We start from the raw sequence: 27,908 nt of genomic DNA, 5'->3' as shown, positions 1-27,908 counted from the left end.
TTAATCTATTATCAATTTAGTACAATAATTATGGAGTTTTATAAAGGTGTAGTGGTTGCTTTCATTGCTTCCATCATTTTTTGCTGGTATTTAAATTTTCTGGTGAAGAATTTTGGTTAATGTACATTGTAACAACTGTTATTTCAAACTTATTTTAAAATTAAAGAGGAAAAGTTGTTAGGCTGTAATGTTGTCCATTTGACCATACAAAATCTCCATTAGTTATAGCCTTACACGAATATACCATTAAATGTGAGCGTATGTTATATTAATACAACCCTCACTTGGGCCCCAATTGAGTAAGGTATACAGGATTTATAGGGTTGGGACTTTAGGTATTGTGTGTACTTTCTATTCCAGAAGAATTTATCCTCAACAAAAGAATGATTGCATGTAGAAATATTTGTAAGTTCAAGAGGTAGAGTTGCACTTTCTGTATAGTAGAAGCACCGGCAGAAGCACATCCGAACTGATAAATATATGCACAGTTTTGAAGGATTTTATGTATAAATTTTCAAAATTATGATTTTGAACACAAGCTTTTTTCATACATTTTGAATTTGCTTCTGTTTTTTTTTTTTTTTTTTTTTTTTCCCTCTAGTCATACCACTGTACACTTCTGTGTCCTGTCACTCAAAAAATGTTCACATTTGTTTACTGTTATTTGTGTGTTTACAGTTGCCTAATCTATGCAGGTTCACAGGAGCAAAGTTTTTTTATGTTTTTAGTTGTTTAATAGATAAAGTAGCAGAATTCTTTTTTGTTAAATGTCAAGATTGATTTGACCCAATGAATTGTAGTTTTAGATAGTTACAGACTGAATTGGATTTACAGTAAACTGGTATGTCCTTGGCAGTGAGTGAAGTATAAGTTTTTTTTTTTTTTTCATACTGTATTGGCCAGTCACACTTGTCCTATATTGTAGTTTGAAAGAATCCTGAGTACTGTATATATGTGTACAATTCTGTTTCCTTGCTGTAATTTCAATTGGATACTGAGTAGCACTTTGGACCCTAGTGCAGGCTGTTTTTTGTGGTGTTTCAAGGAATCAGATTCAGTCTCACTGATTTTAAGGATCAGGTGTGTCTATGGTGTTGCAAGATAGTTTTATCCTATTATTGTCCGAATATTAAGTACTGTACTGTAGTATGGCTAACTGTGGAATGAACTCAATGATGGAAATAGGGCTTTTCTATATTCAGTATCTAATAATGTGTGGAGTTGCTATAGTACATTCTACTAGATTTTCCTACTTTCAGTTCAGTGGAACTTAGGGGACTTTGGTCACTTATGAACCATGAATAAGTCTGAAAATGTTTTATTCATGAATTAACAGTTATCTAGAAAGATTCTTATAAGGTAATTTGTAATGAAGATGCACAGAGTGAGTGAGCAAGCGAGCAATCTCCATGAATTGATCTGCTGCGCTGAAAAGCCGGTGATGAGTTCCCTTTACTGCATAAATTGCCAAGGGCCTCATCTCCTTGACTGACATTTTCTGAAGAAGACCCAGATGCTTGAATGGATAAACCTTTGCAAACTGGTATGAGATGTTGCTTCACTAAGTGCTCACATGCAAACTGGTTTGATGAGAATTAACACTATGCAGCAATTACTTGAACAAAAATTAAAAACTTATGTTGCATATCTTGCAAAGCCCCACTCAACTGCCATGGTCAAAGTGGAGGGACCATATTTCGTAGGCACAAAATCAAATATGCATTCTGCAGAATTGCTGATGGAAATTATAGCATTTGGTGACTAAAGCAACAAGTAAGGTATTTGTACTGCCCTGAAATCTATTTATGGGCCTATGAAAAACACCATCACTTCAGTCAGCACACGATAATACAACCATCCTAAAAGAATATTACTGTAGAGCTTAGCATTTCCATGCTACACTGAACCATCGTAATGCTATGGACGAGTCTTATTGAAACTTTGCCTGATTTACAGAATTTCACAAAATTATGAGTGTAATAAAATCATTAAAGAAGACAAAAGCTTTGGTTCTAATAGCATTTTGGAAGTAATTTTCAAGAATGGCCATCTCCTAAAAAAGCAGCTGAAAAAAATCATCTGTGCCCTCTGGAAGGGAGAGTCAAAACCAAAATCCTAGATAGAATCCATAACAATTCCTATCAATAGGAACAAAGGGCAGAGAAACAATTGCAACAAAAGCCTAGGTATTTTCCATCTTTTTGCAGCTGGTAAAATACCAGCTAGAGTTATGCTCTTTTACTTAACTAAACATCTATTTGGGTTTCAAAGGAAGAGGCACTGTCAACATTGCTTTTACTTTATAGGCAAAATAGACATTTACTTAGCCTTTATTGACCTTGCTAAGACCTTTCATACAGTGCCTTGTGAGCCTCTATGGAAGATAAAGTACTAAAAAAATATGATGTTTCTTGGAAATTTCTCAAAGTTGAAGCTCTTTGATTCCAAAAGTCAGTTTGGAATCCTCTTCCTTTTGTGTGTAGAGGAATGAAAGAGGTTGATGTTCTGGCCTTCCCCTATACTTTTCAATTTTTTCATCCCCTCAATGACAACTTGATTGCAGCAGAAACCTTAAGACTGGTTAAAAATAGAATACTGAATGGATAGTTGCCTGTTCAACATGACGACAGTTGCATGCCTTACAAAAATATCAGCCTGACAATTGGTTGACCTGCAATATGCTGCTGATGTCACCTTGGCCCACACCCCAGAGTCAATGCAATGAATTTTAAATGACCTATCTTCAATATATAAGGGAATTGGTTTGCATTACTGTGTTATTATTTTATTACTAGCTAAGCTACAACCCTAGTTGGAAAAGTAGGATGCTATAAGCCCAAGGGCTCCAACAAGGAAAATAGTCCTGTGAAAAAAGTAAATAAGGAAACTGATGGAATAGTGTCCCTGAGTATACCCTCAAACAAGAGAGCTCTAACCCAAGACAATGGAAGACCATGGTACAGAGGCTATAGTGCTACCAAAGACGTAGAGAACAATGGTTTGACTATGGAATGGGTCCTCCTAGAAGAGCTGCTTACCATAGCTAAAGGAGTCTCTTCTACCCTCACCAAGAGGAAAGTAGCCACTGAACATTTAGTGCAGTAGTTAACCCTTTGATTGAAGAAGAATTTTTCAGTTATCTTGGTGTTATCAGTAGTATGAGGAAAGAGGAGAATGTGTAAAGAATAGGCCAGACTAATGTATATATGTAGGCAAAGGAAAAATGAGCTGTTGCTAGAGAGAGATCCAATGTAGTACTATCTGGCCAGTCAAAGGACCTTATATCACTAGCGGTAGTACTGTATCTCAACAGGCGACTGGTCCCTTGGCCAACCTATGCAATAAAAACAGAAGTCAAAGTACTACAACAAACAAAAAGATCACATTATACCTGGCTTCACTGTTGATGATGTACAACTGCAGTTTGTGCTATTTTTCAAATACCTTGGTAGTATAGTTTTACCCACTACTAAGATTGATTAAGATGAGCTGAATAAAATAGGCAGGGCTTAATTTGCTTTAGGAAAGTTAAGGACTAGGGCTTTTAAGAACAAACCCTTGGGACTAGCCACTAAAATTAAAGTATATAGAGCATTACCTAGGTATATCCATTTTTCTCTATGGTTCAGAGCTGGACTCTATTGTAATGGCATCTCTCTACCAAGTGGAACATTAACTGTTTCTAGAAAATTATGGGTCCCACCTGAAGAGATTGGATTCCACATACACACAGATTTTAGTACAAACTTGATTTACAATGATAGAAGCCATGGGCTTGGTCACGTGATCTATATGCCTGAGGTACAGCTCCTGTAAATTTTTTTATTTGGACTAATAGAAAAGGACCATCGAATATTTGGCATTACTAAGAAAAGCTATGAAAAAATAGGCAAGCCAACCATCCAGAATTGCTTAATTACTGATGTGGAAACCCATGATAGCAACTATATGTTCTAGAGAATGATTGTAAAAATGGCGTCACTCCCCTGTTGCAGTGTTGTGTGGTGTATATCATTCTTAAGAGAACAGCATCAAGAGAAAGAGGTCCCCACCATCTCAAATCCTCATTTAACAGGTCTGACATGTGGCAAAGTATGTAAGACCAATACTATTCTTATCTTGTTTATTTCTTTTCTTCGCTGGGCTGTTCTCCCTGTTGGAGCTCTTTGGCTAATAGTATCCTACTTTTCCAACTAAGATTGTAGCTTGACTCTTAATGATAATTATCTTGGATTACTTTTAACATCTCCTGAAGAACTTTTGAATGTCTCCATCGTTAATGTTAAACTACTATTAAATGAATTAATTGAACTCTTGGTAGCAAATTTTATGCTCTGCAGTACAGGTTGTTTAATATTTAGGTTACCTTTTATTTTTTTTAAGTCGTTACTGTTCTAGTCTTCAGAGATCAAATGAGTTTTTTTTGTTTGTATGGAGAACTTGCTTGTGTGATCCTGCCTTAATATTTTAATTGGCAACTTTTTGTTTTATTTTTAAGATTATTGCACATAGCATTTTGACCTTCGATATTTCACTTTGGCTCGATTAGTTCTGTGCACATAATTATACATCGTGGGAATTTTAATCCAAGATGTATAAAAGTCCTTTGAATATTCATAGCACTTTTACTCTATATTTAATGTAGATTGCACATAGTGCTTCTCTTCCACTACACTGTATAGGTGCTTGTTTGATTGATAATGCCAAATATACAATATAATGGTATGCACTTACATAAGAAGGTTTGAATAAAAGTTATAGAGAAATGAACTTTTCATGTAATTTAGAAATATTTTTGTGTAATTGATGATGAGTTATTCTGTTTCTTCACATTACATCGGTTCTCAATATTTACAGATTTCATACATCTGTTATTTTAGTATAATTTTCCCTGAATTGATTCTTGCATGAATCAAGTACTGGTACACATAGTAATCTTTCAGGGTAAGGAAGAGCAAGGGATTTCATGGTATAAGTAGAGTCTTCAGAATATTCAGAATATGCGTATGCTCTTTCTGATTGGTAACTTAATTTTTCAAATTTAGAAATCTTGTATTTTTTAAGCTAATAGTACTAACTTAATTATTTAAGTTAAGACAAGAGTTGGGGAACAGTTTTTGCGTAGGAATTAGCATGTAAGCGTATTAAAGTAGTGTTCATAATTTTAATATTAAACTAAACACTATTCATATAGGTTATCAGATATTTGGATATAATTGGCAATACTATACTTTTCATGTCAAATATGAGAGCATCTTCCTTTTCAGCAAAATCCACGAATAGCTTAATGTATAAAATTCCTTGTAATCCTAAACAGTTAAGATTGACTTCTATTAATGTACCCCATTTAAATGGAGTACTGTACTAGCTAGTGAGCATACAGTATATGTATTTTAGCTTATTTTGAAGCCTGTTATAGCAATACTATATGGTGTTATTGAACAGTAACATCATGATCCATTAGTTTTCAATAGATTTTCTATATTCCAAATGCTATAAACATATACTGTAGTCTCGGTAGATTTTTAAATCACTTTTATTTTCTTGTTCAGACTTTACTTACAATAATTGCTGAGATGCTAGGGGTAAAATTAAATAGTTTCTTTATTGACATACTGAAAGTTAGTGGTGTGTATGTTACCCTGTTTGTAGTTCTTAAAGGCATAGAAGAGACCTGTTATAACTTTATTTCTGTTTATTCCTAGTTTTGTTTTATACCTAATGCATAGAATAATTTCCTTATATGATTCTTAGTGTGCTATTGAGGAGGATTTTTATTACCTCTCTGGTAGGTAAGACAGAATGGCTTCGGCATCAAAGGTTATGATGTTATGCAGTTGTCACGTTACGCAGTCATGGGCACGTCTTGGAGTGCTGTTTTGTGCCACTGGTGAGAGCTTGGTTTCGTGTGATGAATTTGTTTGTTCAGGAATATATGGAAAATTCTCTCTCCAAAGCACTTTAGTTGGAGATTTTCATGTATGTCTACAACGCTACAGAAAGCGTCATTTTGCAGTTCATACATGTCGATTTTCATGAGTTGCTTTCTAAGGGGAGTGAATATTTTCATAGCAATTTTGCAGTGACTGTGTGTTATTTCTGGTGGAAGCATGCTGGTTGTATTATGATTATTTACTGATAGTTATGTAACTGTATATACACCAAAGCTTAAAGGAGTTGTTTTTAAATTGAGAAAACAAAATTTTATACACCAATATTCTGAATACCCTTTATTTAGTTGATGATTATCAAAATGAAAATTTTATGGAGTTGAACATAGTTTGTGTGTGTTTCTGTTTGTAATTTATTAGTAATAGAAGCTTATGAAGTGTATAGTAATTATGTCATAGATATACAGTATTCTATGTTAAATAGTTTTCTGGAGCTTTCTCTTATTGTATGTGTGGCAATGCCAGAGTTGAGAGATAATGTGAAATTATGCTTTTACTCATTATTAATTATAGCTTTGTATGGTTTGTATAGCAGAAAGTACTACAGTATTTGTTAATACGTGAAATTCAAACCATTGATCTTTAGTAGGAGTATGGGTTCAACAAAGCTGTAATGGCCGTTAAGCCTTTTTGCGAGGTAAGCGTAGTTGGTGGTGGGTGGATGGTATAGGCCCCAACCAACTGTCAGTGGAGCCACCATTATAACTTCAGCTGCAGTTCTATACAGACTGACTTCTCTGCATCCTGAATCTTGGTTGTTTAATGTTTTCTTTTTATTTCTTTTCGGGGTGTTTGCATAGTTTGTGGTGTTGTAATGGATAACTCCATGGGCAGACATGCTTGTTTGTCATATTAAGCCTGGCTGTACATGTGGCTTGTACACAAGTAAGCCAGAGGTGGATTCCCATCAACAATGTGTTTTGCATGGGGTATGACTGTTCACACACTTTCCCCTGTGACGAGTGTAGGTCGTAACTGCTTCTTCAGTGGGTGAAGTTCTCGAAGATGACCGAGGGATTCATCGTATCTGACTTGGTGAGGTACAGGAGTTCACACTCCTGCTACCAATGCTCAGTCTCATGCTAGACCAAACATAAGTACTGCTGGTCTGGATGTCGACTGACACCCTCCTTCCCCTCCTACGCCTGGATATTCCTGTTAATCTTTGGTGACTCCAATGATGAAAGCTGCCCCAAAGATATCTACCATTGGGCAACGTGCAGCAGGACAGAGCTGAGAGTTGGGTGGTAAAAGTCCCCCGGACTGGATTCTGCCTTTCTCTCTTCAGCTCTCGCCCTCCTCTCGCTCGCGCGCCCATATCTTTCCTGACCTATACTCTGAACTCGCGATGCTGGAGAAGAGGAGGCTAAAAGTCATCCGAGATGGTTCTCCAGGCATCTTCAGTTGGCTTTTCCATATTGAGAAATTTTACAAGAAAATGGATATCAGACATCGATCTCTCCCCCCTGAATAAGTTTGTTTCACAAACTTCTTTCAAGATGGAAATAGCAAGAATGGTACATGCTGCTATTAAGAAAGAAGACTTCATGTTTTCTTTGGGCCTGAATGATGCATATGTTCATATCCCAATCCATCTGTCCAGCAGAAAGTACCTCCGTTTCATCCTCAAGGGGGTTGTGTACCAGTTTTAAGGCCCTGTCCTTTGGAATGTTCCTGCACTCCTAAGTGTTGATGTGAGTGTTCACACTTGCTCTGCTTGGGCCCACTCAAATGGATTACGTCTTTTGAGGTATTTTGATGCTTGGCTGATCCTGTTGTTCATTGGGAGGTAGTTGCTTCTGGATCGAGGTAGCCTTCTTGCCTTTTGCCATGATTTAGTTATCATGGTTAATCAGTAGATGTCAAGTATCACCCCTGAGTAGAGTATGGAACACCTCGGAATGCTGATAGACATGGCAGCAGCGAAGTCGTTCCATCAGACGATCATATCATCAGAATCTCGGAAATAGCACAACCATTTCTGATCGTACTACTACATTAGTTGCATCGATGGCAAAGTCGTCTTGGACGAATCGATGTTGGAGAAACTTGCCCCTCGGATGTCTCCACCAACGATCACAATAGTGGTATCCAAAGCATCCCTGGACAGCAGCCATTGATCCTCCTCAGCTCTTGGTTCTGGTGGAACAAGAAGTAATGGACAATCTGTTGTGGTGGCTGAATGATGAAAAGCTCACCAAAGGAGTCCACTCTACTCCCCACCTATGGTGATGCTGCTGTGACACATCCTAGGAGCGAGTGTAGCCACACCTGAGGAACCAGACTGCCTCGAGATTGTGGTGCACAGAAGAAAAGTTCCTGCATTTCAACCTGTTGAAAATGTAAGCAACTCTTCTAGCATTGCAAACTTAACAAGGTTTGTTAGGGCACTATGTTGAGCTACAACACTACCGTAGTACCCTTCATTAATAGGCAATGAAGAACTATTTCAAAGGCCCTCTGAAATATGGCAAAGCAAGCGCATACTTGGGTGTTTGACAATGCAGAAGAGCTGTCGGAGAGGCTCATTCCAGGCAAGAAGAATATTCTAGCTGACATGCTCAGTTGCTAGGGACAGGTAGTATGGTTGAAGTGGGCCATACTATTTGTATTGTGGAAAGGCTTCTTGTCCTTTGGGGGTCCTCAATGATAGACTTGTTCATCACTCGGCTGAACAATAACATTCTAGCGTTTTGCTCAATGATCCCAGATCCATCAGTAACAATGGAGGACTGCTTTTAACAGCCCTGTTAGAATGGGGATGCTTATACCTTTCCTCTCTTCTGCCCTTCTGCCTGATACATTGAGTAATCAAAAGGCTGTTGACCACATTGAATATCAGTATGACTGGTGACTCCCAAGTGGCCACTAGCTGAATGGTGTCCAGATTTGCTGGTGCTCCTCATCAAGGTACTTGGAGAACTACCCCAATGGCCCAATCTTCTGTTAGCCTCATCTGCAGAGGTACCACAGCTCAATTACATCCCTGTCACTCATGGTTAGGGACTGTAAAGTATCTTCTCCAAGTGAAAGGCTTTTTGCAAGTCATTGCACAGATGTCTGGATACCTGTAAAGATCCTTTGTATCTGTCTACCATATGAAAGTGAGCCATCTTCTAATGTAAATGGGATACTTCTCGTGTTTTAGCCTCTTTACAATTGATTTCCTTGTGTATCTTTATTTGGAGAAGCTACTCTCAGCCTCTGTTGTCAAAGATTATCACTGAACTTTGAGCTAGGTTTTCAGACTGAAGGGCTTTGACTCTTCTGCTACATGGGAATTGTGGATGGTCATGAGGAGCTTAGAGCAGTTTTGTCCTCCCAGAGAACTTTGACATCCCGAGTGGGATCTCCCGAGAGTTCACAGCTCACTCAAGTGGTTGCTGTCCAAACCCTTGAGGAGAGAGAGTCCAACAGAGATCTGACACTCAAGACCGTCATCCTACTAGCCTCGGCCATTGTGAAGAGAAAGAGCGAGCTCCATGGCATCTCATTTGTCATAAGTCATTCAGTATGTGGAAGAGGGTCTCCTTTATATCTGTCCTGGAGTTTGTGGCCAAGACCCAGCACCCAGCTGTCCACGACTCCAGGCTCGGTTTCTTCTCCATTTCTTGCCTCCAAAATAGGATTAGTGGTCACAATGACTTGCTTCTCTCTCCTTTGAGGGCACTATGGCATTATCTAAAGAGAACGCAATGATTTGGAAAACTGGAGCTGCAGAAACTTCTACTCAGCACCTGTAGGGTGAAGAGAAAAGTATCCAAGAACACAATTTTGTTCTGGCTATGTGAAACCACCAGGCATGCCTACCCTGCACCCAAAGATCTCCCAGAGCGTGAGCTTAGGAAGTCTGGGATATCATATCCATCCTAGCCCTCGGGGAGAACCTGTCCATGGCATAAGCCTTTAAGGCAGGAGTCTGGAAATGCCAGACAACCTTCACTGTCCAATATCTTCTGGAGTGTACACACAAATCCTTGTTATACCTTTACCTTCCTACCTGTAGTAGCTGTTCAGCAGGCCCTCGGGAACCTGTCCGTGGCACAAGTCTTGAAGGCAGGAGTCTGGAAATGCCAGACAACCTTCACTGTCCAATATCTTCTGGAGTGTACACACAAATCCTTTTTATACCTTTACCTTCCTACCTGTAGTAGCTGTTCACCAGGTTGTGTAAAGAACGCTGCTCTTTTAGGGACAAGAAGCGTCTCATCTAATATAATGGTAGCAACGTGAGTCTAGAGTGAAAGGTAAGAATATCTTGCCCTTTTTCATTACCTGTTACCCTCTCTGGGGTGCAGCAGTTGTGCTGTTATGAGCTGGAGTGGACGCTTGATGCAGGTAAACAACACAACCGAGTAACTTTTCTCTACAGTTAAGTTTATATTGAATTATCAACTGCATCTTTCCATATGATGGAGATGAACTGGATGTATACAAGCAAATTTCTCATAAGTGGCCTACATTCTGATATATCCTTAGGAATATAGATTCTTCCATGACCAGTTATCTGGTAGGGATCTTGCCTAGTATCTGCAACATCTTTCAAGCTCAGATTGTTAGGTGGTTGACAGGAGTCAAAACTTCGCTCTTCTCGAGGACCAATGTGCAATGACATTTCCTGGGGTCGGTAAACCAGCCAGATTGGTTAATAGGGTCTCCCACCTTCCATAGGATAGACCTCTTGTTAAAGGCTGAAGGTTTGTTGATACGTGTAGGAACAAATAAGTATTGTATTTAAAGTGATTTGTATTTTTCCTAACTCTTGAGTCCTGTAAGTTTCACTGCCTGCCTTAGGCACCCTGCAAGTCAAAGGTTGAAGCGAGGGTTGTTGTACCTCCCAGCAACAACGATTACCTCTTTAAAAACTTAGAGATGGTTCCATCTTTGCTGGAGTTGTACTTGTATTAAAGGATTCTGGTCTGTATAGTCAGGAAAAATACAAAGTACAGTGTTTTAACATTTTAACATACATATTGAAGTATTTGAACCTGGAGTACTGTAATTCACTTCTATGCTCTACTTCTTATGAACAAGTCTATTCACAGTCCCATTAACATTGTTTGTCTTCACCGATTTATTTCAGTGAGTCGTTATAGGAAATGGGAATCTATAAAAGATTAAGACTTGGTTATTATGGTCTTATGTTCACCATGACTTGAATTTCTAATTGTCTTAAGAAATTAGGTGATTTGAAAGCTAGAGAGATTGTATGGCACCAATGTGGGATATTTTTGTAGAGATTATATTTATGAACAACTTGGTTGATGATGCAATTCAAGTTTTTGCAATACTTAGAAGTATGGTTTAGCCTTGTTGAATGACCATGCTATGAAACACAGAATTTAGGTTAATCGCTTCACATTTGGGATTATTTAGGTGCTTTTATTAGGTATAATTAATGACCAGCTTTAAATAATGGATGAAAAATTATAGTAAGCATTTTTGGAATATAAGGTAGCTTCCATGATGAATAGAACATCTCTCAATGATGTTATCAAATTGAAGAAGCAGCTCCTTTAAGTATAAATATATTTGACATTCATTAATTTTTCTAACTGTAGAATCTTATTACCTCTAGGAATAGCATACTATACAACTGTTTTCAGTAGAGTTGTTTTTCAAGAGCATGACGTGTTATATGAAGGCTATAGCATTTAGCTTGACTGGAGATGTTGTTATAATTCAATATCTCGACAAAGATTAACCCGGTCTTTCTTTTCTGATATTCAGGATTTTTCTAAATACTAATTACTTTCACCATTTTTGGATGTTGAAAATGGGTGTTTTGAGAATGTAGTCATTAATGTATATGGTCCATGCAGTTTCCTTCAAGGAAGGAATTATTAAAGTTTGAAGTAGTCGAAAGATTTCAGAGCGTTTGTTAACGTTCATTAATTTTTATGGTGCTAAGTTCATGTAAACTAAAGAAGAAATTTGGCTGGAGTAATTGCCTTTGGGCAAAAATTGGGCTTTTTTTTAGTGATATTTAGAGACTTTCTAGAAAGGTAAATTTTGATCTAGTTATAATTGTAGTGATACAAGGCATCCTGATGAATAAGTTTGGAACTAAGAGCATGTTTTATAGTTAACGTCTCATCACATGCATGACATATTCGTGTAATATTTTATATGTATTTTTACGTAGCTTCATCTGCTTACTTTTCAAGATAAATAAATGTCTTTTAGGACAAACTTTTCATGAAGGTATTTAAGCAGGTACTGTACCTTGTGCTTGCAATTCTATTTCGGTGGTAGGTTCACAATGGCTTTCAGAAAATTTCTTTCCTTTCATTCCTTTTTTTGAAAAATTTTGTACAGTATATGCAAATCTGAGAAGTTAGCATCTGTCTTTGTATTATCTGGACAATTGGTTTCATTCAATCTTGCTCAGATGTTAGGGAGGAAAAGAAAGTCTTTGCTTGACTTTAAAGATGATGATTGCCCTTCCTCTTCAAGAGATAATTTTTCTATTATTTGTGAAAATATCTGTTCTATGGCAACAATGAATATCCTGTGTTTTAACCTTAAGCCTTTACAGTCATTCTCATTTTATTTTTATGACAGTTCCCTTAAAGCAGATCTGGGAATATGAAATGAGATCCCAATTATGAATACATTTTTATTAATTGCTTATTCAAATTTTCTTTTTACATAATTCTACAGGTTATGTATAGATTCTCATTTCAAAACCAATGAAAGGTGTCTGAATTATTAAGCAACATAAAGCTATTTAAGACTTTACAGTATTAGCAACATTAAGATCTTTGAACATTAAAATCTTTGAAGGATGATTGATGAATAGGTTTCTTCCTATTTAAGGCATGTAAGGTCTTTTACATATTTCAGAATTTAGGCAAAACATTTGGGTATTTTTTACCAGTTTATTTTTTTAATACCCAGCAGATGTATGGGCATTTATGATTTCTGTATGATTTGGGTAGTCTGAGAATTGGTTAGGAATGTATTCAAGGCTTGAGTAAAATGATTTTTCAGCCACCTTCCAATATTTTGCCAGCGTTACCTTTGGAGATGCGTGCACTACTAATAGTTAGTTGTTTAAAGGTAGAAGAGTATTTGCATAAGAATTTGGGAATTTAAATTATTTGTTCTGATACAAATACAAACCCTTGTTCTTTTAAATAAGAGTACATGCACTGTACAATAAGATCAGCACCGCTGACCTGGCTGGGTGAAAATAAATGCGTCCTGTGCGGGAGAGTAGTGTGAGTGTGAATAAGAAAGAGGGATTAACCTGCTCTCCCGCATCACCCAAATCGCCATTCTAGTCATAGCTGTGACCTTGACTGGTCGAACCACAACCAGAGCTTACTTAAGTAGTATTTTCTTTTGCATTTTCTTTTTTAGTATTTGTATGGGTCTTCCTTTTTGAGTTTTGTCATAGAGCAGTCCCGCGAGGTACAGAAGTCTCTTGGCTGTAACCAACAACGTTGTGGCACTTTTGAGTCGCCACGAGGTTGACCCCACTTGACCTACGCTCCTTTGAGAGGCCTACAGTGTTCCTTTTCTTTCGCTTGCCCAGAATGTAAGGACTTGCTGGAGGTCCAATGGGCATGTTACAGTAGAGGGAGAAAGAAGAAGTTGAAAAGGAATTGCTAGCCTTCCAAGACTGCATCTGAGGCAGTCAACCCCATACCTTCTTTGTCATGCTTAGGATCCAAGTGTGTTTCCCCCTAACTAACTCAGGTGGAGAGTGCATGTTTGGCTGCTAGTCCCTATGCGCCAGTGAATATAGGCTAGCCAAGGCTAAGATAAGAGATTCTATGGTGCAGAATATTTTACTTATGTTAGAATGGTAGTATGAGAAACATTGTTTGTGAATATTTTAACATTAAACTAGAGTACTGTATTGGACTATTTATAAAAAATAATTGAAAATATATTGCTTTCCATTTACCCCAAATCGTAGGAAGTTTGCGAGAAGTGTAGGGTCCTGTGTAACTTGGTCCAAAATTGGGTCAATTATTCAATAAATCCAAGTACTGTAAAGTGGTACCTTGGATAGTGAACATAATTTGTGCCAAAACATTGTTTGAACACTAAATTTTCAATCATTGAATATTTCAAACTCCGTAAGAATGAATGGAAATAGCAATAATTGGTTTCTCACTCAAGCTTCTCCAAAAGCTCGGTTTATTGACATTTACTCTTCAAATTTACAAAATTTTTAAACAGTATTAATCATATACTGTAACAAAAACAATGTTAATTAAAGGGTAAAATAAGAGGTCCAGCTCATTTAGGCCTGCCTCCCTGCAATAACTAGGCCACTTATGATTTAAAGATAGATACTATAGAAAAAAAAACAGCTTTATTTCTATTTTAATTCTCTACTGTATATGGTATTATGTAACATGTATAGCAAATGGCAACTTCTTTTAGAGGTACTGGACTACTAAGCAAGAATACTATTTTTAATATTTTAAGATATAATTTGGGTCCACCGGTTTCTAAAGTAGTTAGTCTAGTTACCCAATTCTTAGCAAGCCTTTTTGATTTGCTATTAGATTGCACCTCAGAAAAAAAATTGATTGAACTCAACACTCGGTTTATTCCTTGAACTTTTTACTCATTAACTTAGATGATTAAATACTGTACTATAACTTAATACTCTTGAGTTATGAAATAATTATACCTACAGTATGTTGACTCCCTTACCAGCCATTAGGTATAGTTTTGAAAGGTACCTTACTCTTCCCACAAACATTATTTAGGGTAAATTAAAGGCACCAAAGTTTTTTCCACTTATTTTTGTTTACCAATTACTGCTACTTATAGGATAGTTCATTCCTTCAATGCTAATCCATTCTTAGATATGACACATGATCAGCTGACCCCTGGCACATGTGCACTATCCGGGAAGTATCAGAAAAACTACCTTTAATGCGTACGATTGTCGATCTTGGGAAAAACTTGTCTATGAATAATGAGTATTAGAATTGTTTAATTGCCTTATACTAACTCATTTTTATTTCATAGCTTATAACATTCCATTAGCTGCATTTTGCTATCTTCTGAACCCACTTCAAATCTCTTAGTATGGTTAAGAGTGATGGATTTTGAATTGGATAAAAATAAATTAGTATTTTCTTGTCTTATCTGTTGTCACCTAATGACCAGATACTTATGGGTGTTTAGATGTAATTAGGTGTAGTGCTTTTGAGTAACAGTACTGGTGACAGACCATATACAATACTATATTGTACAGTTTTTTTTATTGTATGAAGATGTGATTTGATCTTTCAGTAGGTAATACAGATTTAATGGAATATGGATATTAGTTGTACTGTATTATACAGTATGTGAAGTTTATTTTAGCCATTGATATGTAAATTGCTGTTATAAATCAAACTAAACTGTGCATTTTTGTTATTTAATATCTTGAGTGTTTTTAATGTGTGTGTATGATTGGTGTTTGTAAGTAGATTCCTTGTGAAATACAGGGATTTTATCTTGCCTTAACAAAAGGATAACCCCTTTAGTAATTACAGTACTGTAGTGTGTTATGATTTTTGGCATGTGTGTTGTCTTATTAGTTAAAGAAGTTTGTATCCAGTATTGAAATATTGATTTTAAAGTACATCAATACTGTAATTTGCATCCATCTTGTGCTAATATATCTGTTCATAATGTAAGTGGTACCTCTGTTTACAAGTTTAATTCATTTTGGGAGCAAGCTCACAAACTAAAATGCTTATAAACAAAAATTTTTCCCATAAGAAATACTGTAAAGGAAATACACTGTATTCTACACATCCGTAAATATACATATACTTTTTTATAGGTTTTTTAATGGAATTTAGTGAAAGAATTATAACCCCTAGCACCCCAATTGAATGCAAATTGATAATTCGCAATCGAAAAAAATACTTCCAAGTTAACTCTCGCTTTACCTTTGAGGAGAGTCATGGAGAAGAAAGAGGAGGAGGAGGAAGGGGTTACTGCTTGGAGGGAGAATCTACCTCTATGGGAACTTCTGGTAAAATATCTGGAGTTTTTTTTTGTGAAAGATGTACACTATCACTTGTTAAATCGTTAAATTTACTCTTTATAGACACTTACAGTAGTTGACCTTTTTTGCATTCAGTTTTGACAAGGAACATACCGTATGTAGAGCCAATTTTTTTGCCCCAGTGAACACTGCGTGTGGTGTATAGGCACCGCATGACCAATTTCGTGCTAGTCTCGTTAGTAGTTGTCAACAAAAAATGCAAGAGGGAAATATTTGGTTGAAGGCGAATATAATGTTCATAAACCTATTTGAATTTTTATGCTTGTAAGCCATTTTGAATTTTTATGCTTATAAGCCAATTTGAATTTTTATGCTCTTAAACCAACTTGAATTTTTATGCTCTTGAACCAATTTGAATTATGCTCATATACCGATACAGTATGCTTGTACTGTACTGTATTTAGTCACTTGTAAACTGAGGTACTACAACTGTACTTGACTTTTGATTCTGCATACAGTAATCGGCCTTAATACAAATTCTGTGTGACATTTGAGATGTCAATAGACATTCTGAAAAAGCTGTTTTATATGTAGATATTTTTTTACTAGGACTTAGGGATCGTTATGATAAGGTATTTAGACAGGTACTGTACTGTACTTGATTGGAGGAAATTCTGCTATATCTTTAATAATTTTCTAAGCGTGAATTATTCTACAGTTCCTTTTGAAGTTATGAATGAGTCCTTTCACTTTTAGGATTTCTATTTATCATACATTTTAATTTCAGGTACAAATTCCTCGACTCCAAATTTGTTGGAACAGCTATGAAAGTTGTTTTGCCAAAGATAGCGTGTGATGCTCTGATCATAACTCCAATCAACCTTACAATTTTTTATGTGGGTAAGTCATGTGTTTAATATAAATTGTTTGTTTGCTGGGTTGAATGAGTGTTCAACCTAGTATGTTTGTAGTAGGGCTTGATTTAATTAAAACAAATATTTTTGGTCCTGGTATTTTTGGGACTTTAACAAGTCAATGATATCGAGGAATGGTATTTGTTTTGCTGTGCTAGATACTTTCTGTTTTTATCCTACCATTGTTCACATTTCTTCAAGGTACATCCCACATGGATCAGTTTCTTGCAGCATTGATTTGCTTTTTAAATGAAACACATGTTCTGAGATTACTCTCCTTAGTCATGCAAAGAAAATTAAATTCATCTATTAGGTGTAACAAAAAATGTAAGTGAGCATGCAACAGGTAAAAATGCAGGACAAAATTATCAGGAAAAAGTAAAAGAAATTATTGAAGCATTTTTTTAAAGAACCCTATACTGTACAATTGTCATATCCTCATAAGATGGAAAACAGTGTAGAAAGTAAATTTACTGTGAGCAAAACTGGACGTGGGACCAAGTAACTAGTTTAAGAAAATTTTAAAATTATTCAGTTGAAATATTCCTTGATAAAATTTTAAAGAATACATGTCTGGTGACTTGTTCAAACTTGACTGCAGTAGTTAGGAATGTTTACTTAATGGCTTGACCTTAGATGGCCGGGATTTATCAACTGAATATGAGCAAAGGCAAGTTTGATAATGAAAACTGTCATTATTGTGTTTTTTTACGATTCAGTCTGTGAATTATCAATCTTCCAAGTTGTTTGTATGTATTACATGAAAGCATTTGTATTAGAAGTGTTGAAGGTTTTGAAATGTGATTAATGCTGAAGTGTGGGGGAAAAATTAATCCCTAAAATAGTCTTAACAGTCTTTACAATAATGAAGTTTTGGGACTTTGTTACAATTTTTCAGATGTTATTTATAATCATAGATTATATTTGAGAACTATGATTAGTAAAAGCTTTATTTTTCCAAAGGAATGAGTGCCATGGAAGGAAAGGAAGACCTTCTGGATGAATGGAGGAATAAGATAGTGCCAACATTTTTGGTAAGTTGAAAGTCATTATCATCTCCTCCTACGCCTATTGACACAAAGGACCTCGGTTAGATTTCGCCATTCATCTCTATCTTGAGCTTTTAAATCAATACTTCTCCATTTATCATCATCTACTTCACGCTTCATCGTCTTGTCATGTAGGCCTGGGTCTTCCAACTCTTCTAGTGCCTTGTGGAGCCCAGTTGAAAGTTTGGTGAACTGATCTCTCTTGGGAAGTGCGAAGATTATGGGAACTAATAGCAATCACTGCTCTTTGAGGTGGCACTCAAGTTATCATTACATAAATAATTTCCCAATTAAAATAAAATACTTTAAGAACAGTAACAACATTAAGACAGATCTTTCATATATATAAACTTTAAAAAGACTTAATGTCAGCCTGTTCAACATGTAATCTCTTATAGTTTTATTTCTAATCCTGTCCTGCCATTTAACTCCCAATAGTTTTATTTCTAATCCTGTCCTGCCATTTAACTCCCAATATTCTTCTGAGGGCTGTATTCTCAAATCTATAAAATCTGTTGGATATTGTTTCATTGCTATACCACGACTTGTGTGCATACAGTAACACCGATCTCACTAAACTCATGTATATAGCTTGATTTTTATTTGTAATTTCAGGCAATTTGATTTCCAAATTTTACTTAGCCTAACCATTGTGTGATTTGCTTTTTTCAATCTTCCATTAAATTCCATTTCTAAAGATCCTGTATTAGAGATCATAGTTCCTAGATGTTTAAATGATTTTACCTCATTAATCCCTTCTTCCAATGATATTTCACCTTCCATTGCATATTCCGTTCTCATCATCTCTGTTTTTTTTTCTTTCTTTTTTTATTTATCTTGAGCCCAACCTCATGCAATATTTCATGCATTCTAGTAAGCAAGCTTTGCAAGTCTTATGGCATTTTGCTAATAAGGACAATGTTATCAGCATACTCTAGGTGCGCTAATTTCCTGTTACCAATCCAGTCCAATCCTTCTCTGCCATCCTCAACTGTTCTATGCATTACAAAATCCATGAGAAGGATAATCAAGATGGGTGACAACACATTCCTTTGGAGTACACTGTTCACTGGAAATTCCTTTGATAGGGACTCCATTAACATTAACTTAGTACTTGTTATGCTCATGAACAGACTTAATCAGATTTACATATTTAACAGGAATTATGTAATAACGCAGGACTCTCCATAAAATTGGCTGATGCACACTATCTAAGGCATTTTCATAGTCCACAATACCATCAAAAGTAGATTTCTATATTATACACATTGCTGTACAACATGTCTTAAGAGAGTGGCAAACAAAGTAGAAAAAAATTTTGACTTAACTTTCTTTCGTGGATAATGTTAAATATGAATACAAATATTGTTGGCATGATATAATGAAATATCACTGTGATGTCATATATAGAAAATGAATAAGTTCTAGAAATATCCTACTGGCATTATTAATTGTGCTAGACACAAAATTTATCATGGATGTACTTAAACATAATACAAATAACAGTACATTTTTGTTTTTTTGGTATTTCCCAAAATATAGCTAATTATCATGCTCACAAGATGGCTGCCCAGACTGACGTCACAGAAACCTAGGATTTTCTTGATTTGATTCCAAATGACACAGTCATTTCCAGTATGTCAAAAAAAAAAAAAAAAAAAAAAAAAAAAAAAAAAACTATCTACGACTAATATCAACATCCTTGAGAAGTTTCAAGTTCAAGTAAATATATAAAAAACTTTATTTTTATTAATGTGAAAAGCTTTATTTTTTAATATTTGAAGTACTGTACAAAAACCTTGGCTACGGACGTTTAAAGTTTGGAAATACTTTTAACACACTTCTTTCTTGAAATTTTTCATTTCCAGGCATGAAACTCAACATATGATACTGTGGGCAGCAAATAAATCATTTACAAAAATATTAATAACTAATTATGGGTTCCAACTTACCATGAGGTTGCTTCTAGGCACCACTGCAATTTTTGTATTGATTTAATTTTTGCACCCTTGCCAGCTAATTGCTTCACTGCTGAGGTATCCTCAGGGCAGCAAATCATTGGAGAGGTTTTTTTTTTTTAATCTGGCATTGGTGTGTGCCTTCCCTTTCCTCAATGGTACTTGTCAGCAAAAAACAAATGGCACTATGAAAGTGGTGCCATTCTGGGACCGTAAGTCTCTACCTCTTCAGCAATAGTACGTTCTTCTTCTTAAACTTTCCTTATTTTCCTTGTCTTTGCCTCCTCTTTATTGCTTTCTTTTCTTATGGCAGCACAATTATTTTTTATCACGTTATTCCGTAACTTTTCTTGCTTCCTTGCAGAACTTCCCTTTGGTGTCTTAACTTGCAGGAGTCCATGGTTAAATTTTACGACTGCACAGTATATGCCAAAAAGAAACACAAAAATGGTCAAAGCAATTGGACATAACAAAAAGTAAAAGATCACTTCTGGAGTAAAGTTACAACAACCATTCTTCAAGGGAAGCGAGATATTACTGATTTAATGGGCCATAATTGGTTATTGTATGGTGGACTTTGGTCAATTAGTGGTTCTACTAAAAAAAAAATAAATTGTCTGAAACCACCATATGTATAAGACATAATGACATGACAACAATAAGTAAATACAATCTTTATTAAGAGTTGCATATACAGTACTGTATTCGAAAGCATCATGTCCACTCTTTAAAGGGTTACAACTCTGCCTTTAAACACCTCTACAAGCTATTGTAAGCTCTCAAATAGATTTTCCACACTTTCTCGTGATTTTTGAATGTTGAAAGATTGGAAATATTGAGTTTTTCAAAAAAGCTTCTTTTCATGTTTTTTTGGTTGTGTGCCCCTTAGAATTATAATTTGGTCAGTACAACTTCTACCTTTTTGAAATCCTGCTTGTTCATCTCTCAGCTTTTCATCAATCTTTCTCTCTAGTCTTTAGAATGAGCATACTATACATTTTTATGACACCTGATGTAAGCGTGATGCCTCTGTATTTATTGAAATCAGTCAGATCTCCTTTTTTTTTCCATTTTCACCAACACTCCTAGCTCTCATTCATTAGGTTTTGCATCTTCATGCCACATTCTACAAAATAATCTTGTAAGGATTGTGGGAGTCACTTCATTTGCGGTCAAAATCATATCGGCAGTTATTCCATCGTAACCAGGGGCTTTTCATCCCTTGAGTTTTAAAGGTTTAAAGGTTTAAAGATCGCTCATGAATGGCAGAGGCAAGGGACAGTGACATTGCCCTAGCAAGCAGGACAGTGCCCTAGAGACTGACCATATATATGATCAGCACCCAAGCCTCCTCTCCACCCAAGCTAGGACCAGGGAGGGCCAGGCAGTGGCTGCTGATGACTCAACAGATAGACCTATAGGCTCCCCCAAACTCGCCATCCTTAGCTCACAAGAATGGTGAGGTTGCAGACATTAAAGGAACTAACGAGTCTGAGCGGGACTCGAACCCCCGGCTGGCAAACACCAGGCAGAGACGTTACCAAACACACTGAATTTATTCATGGGCACATCAAGGTTGTTCTCATCTTCAGGTATATCAATTAAATTATCCCTTCACATCTCCTATTCATGACCTCACTGAAATGTTCCATCTAATGTTGCCATTCTTCATTTTCTGTTATACCAGATCTCTCTCTCTCTCTTTTTGATGGGTATATACTTCTTCCTTTTGCCCCAGTAGAGATTTCATTAATAATTCTATGAGCAATTATTACACCATAACCACTCCCCAAATTCATAGCTTAGTCAGCCTCATCTGCTTTTCTATCTAAATATACTCTCCAGTCATAACTGGCTTTTCTTTTGATCTTGCTATCAATACTGGAATACTTAGCATGCTCTACCTTGTAATTTTCATTACTTCCTCAGAAACTTTCAACAATCAATTTCTGTCTAATTTTTATAGTATCCCAAGAATCATTTGATATCCATGGTTTTCTCAATGTAACTGGATGTCCCAAAACTTCACTACCGACCGATATATGTTCTTAATATAACACCATTCTTCATTAATTGTCTGCTCTTCGTTTCTTGAAGTCTCTTAAGACTGCAAATCAATTCTTACATTCAATTGCAAATTTTTCTCTGTGCCCATTTTCTTGAAGCTTAGTTATATCAAACCTAGGTATTCTATCCACATTTCTGTTGGGTGCTTTGTTATAATTTCAGTGTGGCAATGAGGAGCTGGTGATCACTACCCAATATCTGCACCTCTATAGCTTCTTACATTTCTCGAGAGTCCTTCTCCTTTCTTTATTAATAGCTAAGTGATCATCTTTATTTTTGTAGATGTCACGCGGTGAAGTCTATGTATGTTTGTGGATGTCCTTGTGCTGGAAAAGAGTACCTCCAATAACAAGAGTGTTTGTTGAACAAAAACTTATAAAATGTGCTCCATTTCCATTTGCAACTTCATCAAGACCCTCAATACCCATCACATTCTCTACACCTTGATTATTCCTTCCAACTTTAGGATTGAGGTTACCAATCCCAATTTTCTTATCTCTAATGGATTTCATCCATTACTCTCTGTATTTATTCATATTATTCATCTTTCCTTTATTCAGGGGAATCTTTTGTTGGTGCATAGCAAATTATAATACTCATATTGCACTGCTTTGATTTAAGCTTTGCAAGTAACTATCTACTATGTACAACTTTCCATTCCATTAATATCCCTTCTCTTCCAACTCCATCTAATCTTCCTGAGAAGATATATATATTGCTTGGTCTAGGATTTTTTTACCAGTCCCTTTACAGCGTGTTTCACTTAGGCCAAGATATCCAAATTATATTTCATAAATTTATTTTCCACTTGATGTAACTTCCCAATCTTATTCATGGTTCTAACATTCCAATTACCAACTTTTAATTTGTCTTTAGTATTAAAAAACCAGGAGATTCTTAGCACCCGGCTACACCTGGGACTGGGGGCCATTCTTTCCTTTTCTCTTTCCATAGACTGACTAAATTCATAGAGGTTTCATTGGCTAAATTTATCAAAGGATAGCCAGTAAATGACTAGAAGAGCACTAAATAAAAGCAATGCAAGATAAGATTATGTAACTAATTAAATTACTGTACAGTAGTTCTACCCTTTTTGACAATAAGTTTAGCTAAATCATTACAACTATCAGTGGAAGTTTTTCCTGATTGGTGAATCACCTGAAGTAAAGGAGGATCTTAACACCCTTGCCACATTTGGTTTCTTGTTAGTCTGGAGTTTTTAAATGATTTTTTACAGCTTGTTTACTTTTTCACAAACATGTTCATTCTTCATTCCTGCCATTTTGTATGTATTTCTATGAACCTCTCTTATGTTCATATTGCTTCTCTGGGAGCTCTGTTTTATTGCCATTTACCCCTAAAACTAAAAGAATTATAATTTTCTTTCCTTTCAATAGACTTATGCCTCTAGTAAAGTAATGACAGTCTATCTGGTAAAAAGCAATGCTTAGACATGCCATAGAATGTTATCTTGTCAGTCTGACAGCTCTGGATTCTTGATTGCTTGATTTAGGTTTTTAAGCGTATTTAAAGATGTCTTCTTCTGGGTTTGTTAGTAACTACTACTTAGATTATTTAATGGAAGAATTTTTGGGCGATTTTGATCCACATTTTTTGTCTCGTGTTGCAGACAGTATTGAGAGAAGTAACTGTTGTGAGCATTGTGAAGGCCTCCTTGTTCTTCTTATGAAAAAGTGCATTGATATGGTTATTGACCAAGTTGAAAGGTTCAAGTGCAAAATTAGTGCAGGGGGAAATCCAGAGAAGGCTAGTATATTTGATGCTTTTGGAGATGATAATAGTGACATGCCATCACTGAAGTCCATTACATCACTAAAGGAGTCAAGTTTCTATTGTGATAAACTAATTTAGCTTCTTTTGTGAAATCTTGGAAGGTCAGTGATTCTTCACTTCTAGATGGAAATTCTGAACTTACCTTCCCTATTTATAACCCTAACCTCAATTTGGGTTTAGAGTTAAGTGTTCAGTTAATAAGGGTTTTAATAGTGTACAGCACATAACAGATTCAAGATCCTCTCATAGAGGCTAAAATTCTTTATGGACAGCTAGATTGCTAGGCAGAAGACAAGAGTTGATAGCCTGTGACCTAATGTGTGTCCATTTGAAGAAGTAAGTGCTTTAGAGCAACATCATATTTCATATATGGATGGCATGGCATATTGTATGAATCCCTTAGAGAACAGTGTTTTTTATGTAGTTTTGGTTAAAGTTGATAGGTTGCATCATGTTTTGAATGGCAATGTGCATCGTTTACTTACATTGTATGAATCCCTTGGAAAACAGTGTTTTTGATGTAGTTTTGGTTAAAGCTGATAGGTTGCATCATGTTTTGGATGGCAATGCACATCGTTTACTTACCTTGGAGAACTGTTTTTGATGTAGTTTTGGTTAAAGTTGATAGGTTGCATCATGTTTTGAATGGCAATGTGCATCGTTTACTTACCTTGTATGAATCCCTTGGAGAACTGTTTTTGATGAAGTTTTGGTTAAAGCTGATAGGTTGCATCATGTTTTGAATGGCAATGGCATCGTTTACTTACCTTGGAGAACTGTTTTTGATGAAGTTTTGGTTAAAGCTGATAGGTTGCATTATGTTTTGGATGGCAATGCGCATCATTTACTTAAAAGCTTTCCATTAGCTCATAACAGGTTAATGCCAAGGTGGTAAATGTAGGCGCTAATGCTTTAACTGGTGAAATGAGTCCCTTAAAAACAAATGCACAACAGTTCCTGTGCAAAGGTGTAAACAAAGAGGGAAGATCAGTAAGTAATGTTTCTTTTCTGTTCATACTTATGAACAGGAAGAAGAGTATGAAAAAAATACAAAAGAAAAACCCCTCAATTCTCCCATTTTGTTTTGGAAAGAATCTATAAAATTTTATCTCAAATGCAAAGAAGAGCTGGTAATTCTGGTTCTCATTTAGTGATGAAGCCTTCTATACCTCAAAGAAGTTCTGAATTGTATGAGATTAATCTGTTATCTAATCTTGTTCTGTATCAAAATTTGATAGCCTGCCTCTGCCCCATCATCTCCCCTAAATAATAAAAAACAAGTTTCTGGCTATATATATAAATTTGTATTTCTTTTCAGCCATGCTCGGCTCTCCCCGTCCCTCTGGTAGGGGGGAGGGAGTAGTCATGCCCTGGTGAGAGGGGGTGCATGTGTGTACACATCTATCTGAATATTTAGCAGTCATTTTGACTGGTCGTGTATACTAGTTACCGAAATACTAATGCAACAAAATCTTTGAATGCAGGATTTGCAAGGTGGTTTACTAAAGAAATTTGTTGGTGAAGAAGTAGATGGTGTTCTGGAAATACTGTACTTTGCAGATTCTATAGTAGGGGTTATTGCCAAATTTTATAGGATAGAAATTTGCAGCCCGTTATGATCTGAATTTGGCTTTGGATTCTGTCTTGTTTAGATTAAACTTTTAGATGGGGCTTCCAAGCTTGTAGCAGCCTTTTGAGTTTTGTGATTAAGAGAAGGTAGTAAGTATGTACCTCCATGGTAGGGACATTCTGGGGGACAGGAATATTAATTAATTGCTTCCCCTATTTTGGGTTATGTTTTTTATGTAGATAGGATTGATAAAGTAATTCTCAAGTGGGTACCAGAACTCCAAGTGATACTTTGAGGTCTTTTTCCAGAGATAGCTTACCGATGTTTTCGCCTTTAAACCAACGGCTTCGATGGCTCTAGAATTGTTGCCACAGTGGTCGAATATAAGGATATCACTCTAGTCGGCATTTTGAAAGTTGCCAACAAGACACTGTGATCTTATCAGAAAATGTTATGATGTTCCTTTCCTGCAAATCCTAGTAAGAGGAAGACATTCCCACTTTAGCATGTTGGTAAAAGCTGTTATCCCAATTGGTGGGTGCTAGTAGTAATTAAAAAAAGTTACCGGATCACTGTAGCCTCCAATCCTCCTTTGTACAAACTAAGGAAGCAATTATGTATTTGAGTTCTAACAAATATAGCAAACGTTCAGATTTTGAAATTAGAAATTGTGAACCTTCGGGAGAAAGATTTTATAGATCTTAAACCATGCTCCTGGGTTTAACATCTGTGATCCTGGGTTTAATATGTTATTCATTGTTCTGAAAGCTTCAAGGTGTTTGAGATCAGTACTAGATGGCTGAACCCTCAACAAGTCTACAGTTCTCATAAAGTTTTCAAGGGAAACTCCCTCGATAATTCTAAGGGCAATAAAGAAAAAAAGATTGGATGTGATCATTAACCTCTCAGATGCATATTTCCATATTCCTATTCTTCAAAAGTTCAGACTTGCAGCAAATGTTTTTATGTTGAACAGGCTGACATAAGTCATCTTATAGTTTATATATATGAAATATCTATTTAAATGTTTTTAAAATTCTATTTTAATTGTTCATTACTTCTCGTATCATTTTATTTCCTTATTTCCTACCCTCACTGGGCTATTTTTGCCTGTTGGAGCCTTTGGGCTTATAGCATCTTGCTTTCCTAACTTGGGTTGCAGTGTAACTAGTTGTAATGATGATAGCTAGTAATAATACGTAATAGTATAATGCACCATCGCCTAGGTAGTTGCTGTCGACCGCCATATTGTCACAATGGTTCTTGGAGGAGGAAGGCATTTTGCAAAGAGATTAAATGGATTTTGGGGAGGTTGAGCGTTGACATTTAAACAAATTTAATAGAGAAGAACTGTGAATGTTGAGTGAGTAAAGAAATAATAAATTTTATAATTTAAAATTCCCCTATTTACTATACATGTTTTTCTTTGACAGACTGCAAGTGTTTTCTGGGTTCCATCAGCCTTGATCAACTTCAGGTTTTTACCACCACAGGCAAGGGTAGTCTTTGTTGGTGGTTGCCAGATCATCTGGGTATCTATCCTCTGTTGGTTCAAAAGGCAAGAATACTAAGTGGATCTAGTGAGTTATGCTTTAGATAAAATTACTGTAGATGTTCTCTGTACAGTAATTGCAGTACTGCAAATGTTAGGCTTGAGACTTCAGTATATTACTGATATAGGAGCTTTCATCAATCAAGTCATGTAGTTTGGTTTAATGTGCTGTACCTTATTTGGTACTTGAAATATAGAGTGCTAAATCTCGAATGTATTTAACATAAACAGTAGTATTACACTTGTTTTACGGTGCAACAGCTTAGGCGTTCAAAACTTTTATGTACAACAATTTACCATCATCAACACTGGTTGATTATATTAATATTTTAGATTGATTTTATTAAGATTAATCATAATTGTTATGTAATTTGTATCTATAGAAAACTTGATTTGCAGCTGTTTTTACAAAGCAAATTGATGTTTCTCCTTTCAATCTTTAATGACATTCCATGAATGTATCAAGTATCACCTGTACAATGGAAGAAGCTGGAGATTCTTCATGTTTACCTGTATTATTAAGTTCTTTATGGTTTGGTAATAATTCAATATCAAGGTAATTTTTTGGTGTTTTGGTCGGCAAATTCCAAGTCCCTTAACCTGTTGAGCCTCGGCCATGTATTATTTACTCGGTAATGCTTTCAATGTGGTATTACTTTTATGACTTTATCAGCCTGTTTTAAGCTGTCATTCCCATAATAGAAAGTGTAGGAGCATAATTGGAAACACATTCGGCTCATATAAATTTGAAACATACTCTGTGTAAGTTGTAAATAGAAAGTAATAGGCTGCCTGGCAACACTTTTTAGTCCAGGTGCTAGACAATAAAAGCTTCACATATGTTCAGGATGCTTCAAGCATTTTTGTAATGGTTCAACCTTTTGCTTATTTTATAGTGAGCTTGCTAAAGAAATAGGTATATTTCTTCATGAGGAAATGATTAGTTACTAGAAGACAAGGATTTGGATATTGATAACACATTGCATGAGGCGAGCTCTTGTTCTAAATCCTTCAGAGAGAGACAGATCACTACTTAATTTTTATAAGTGGCCTTGCTGATTACTACTTATAGTAATTTCCATG

At 35.9% G+C, this 27,908-nt stretch overlaps 1 protein-coding gene across 3 annotated transcripts in view; it reads left to right on the top strand.

The window, feature by feature from the left end:
- Positions 1–27,667, top strand: part of LOC137624494 (mpv17-like protein) — a 76,078-nt gene extending 48,411 nt beyond the window's left edge. For all 3 annotated transcript variants that reach the window (XM_068355293.1, XM_068355294.1, XM_068355295.1), the window contains exons 4-6: positions 16,709–16,821; positions 17,799–17,869; positions 26,707–27,667. In XM_068355293.1, the coding sequence (XP_068211394.1) occupies positions 16,709–16,821; positions 17,799–17,869; positions 26,707–26,844 (322 nt within the window). In that variant the 3' untranslated portion in view covers positions 26,845–27,667. The remainder of the gene's footprint in view (positions 1–16,708; positions 16,822–17,798; positions 17,870–26,706) is intronic.
- The last annotated feature ends 241 nt before the right edge of the window (positions 27,668–27,908 follow it).

This window comes from Palaemon carinicauda, chromosome 31 (genome assembly GCF_036898095.1).
Source record: "Palaemon carinicauda isolate YSFRI2023 chromosome 31, ASM3689809v2, whole genome shotgun sequence".
In the NCBI taxonomy this organism is placed as follows: Eukaryota; Metazoa; Arthropoda; class Malacostraca; order Decapoda; family Palaemonidae; genus Palaemon; species Palaemon carinicauda.
Note: the sequence above shows the minus strand (reverse complement) of the source record. Positions and strands in the feature narration are given on the sequence as shown.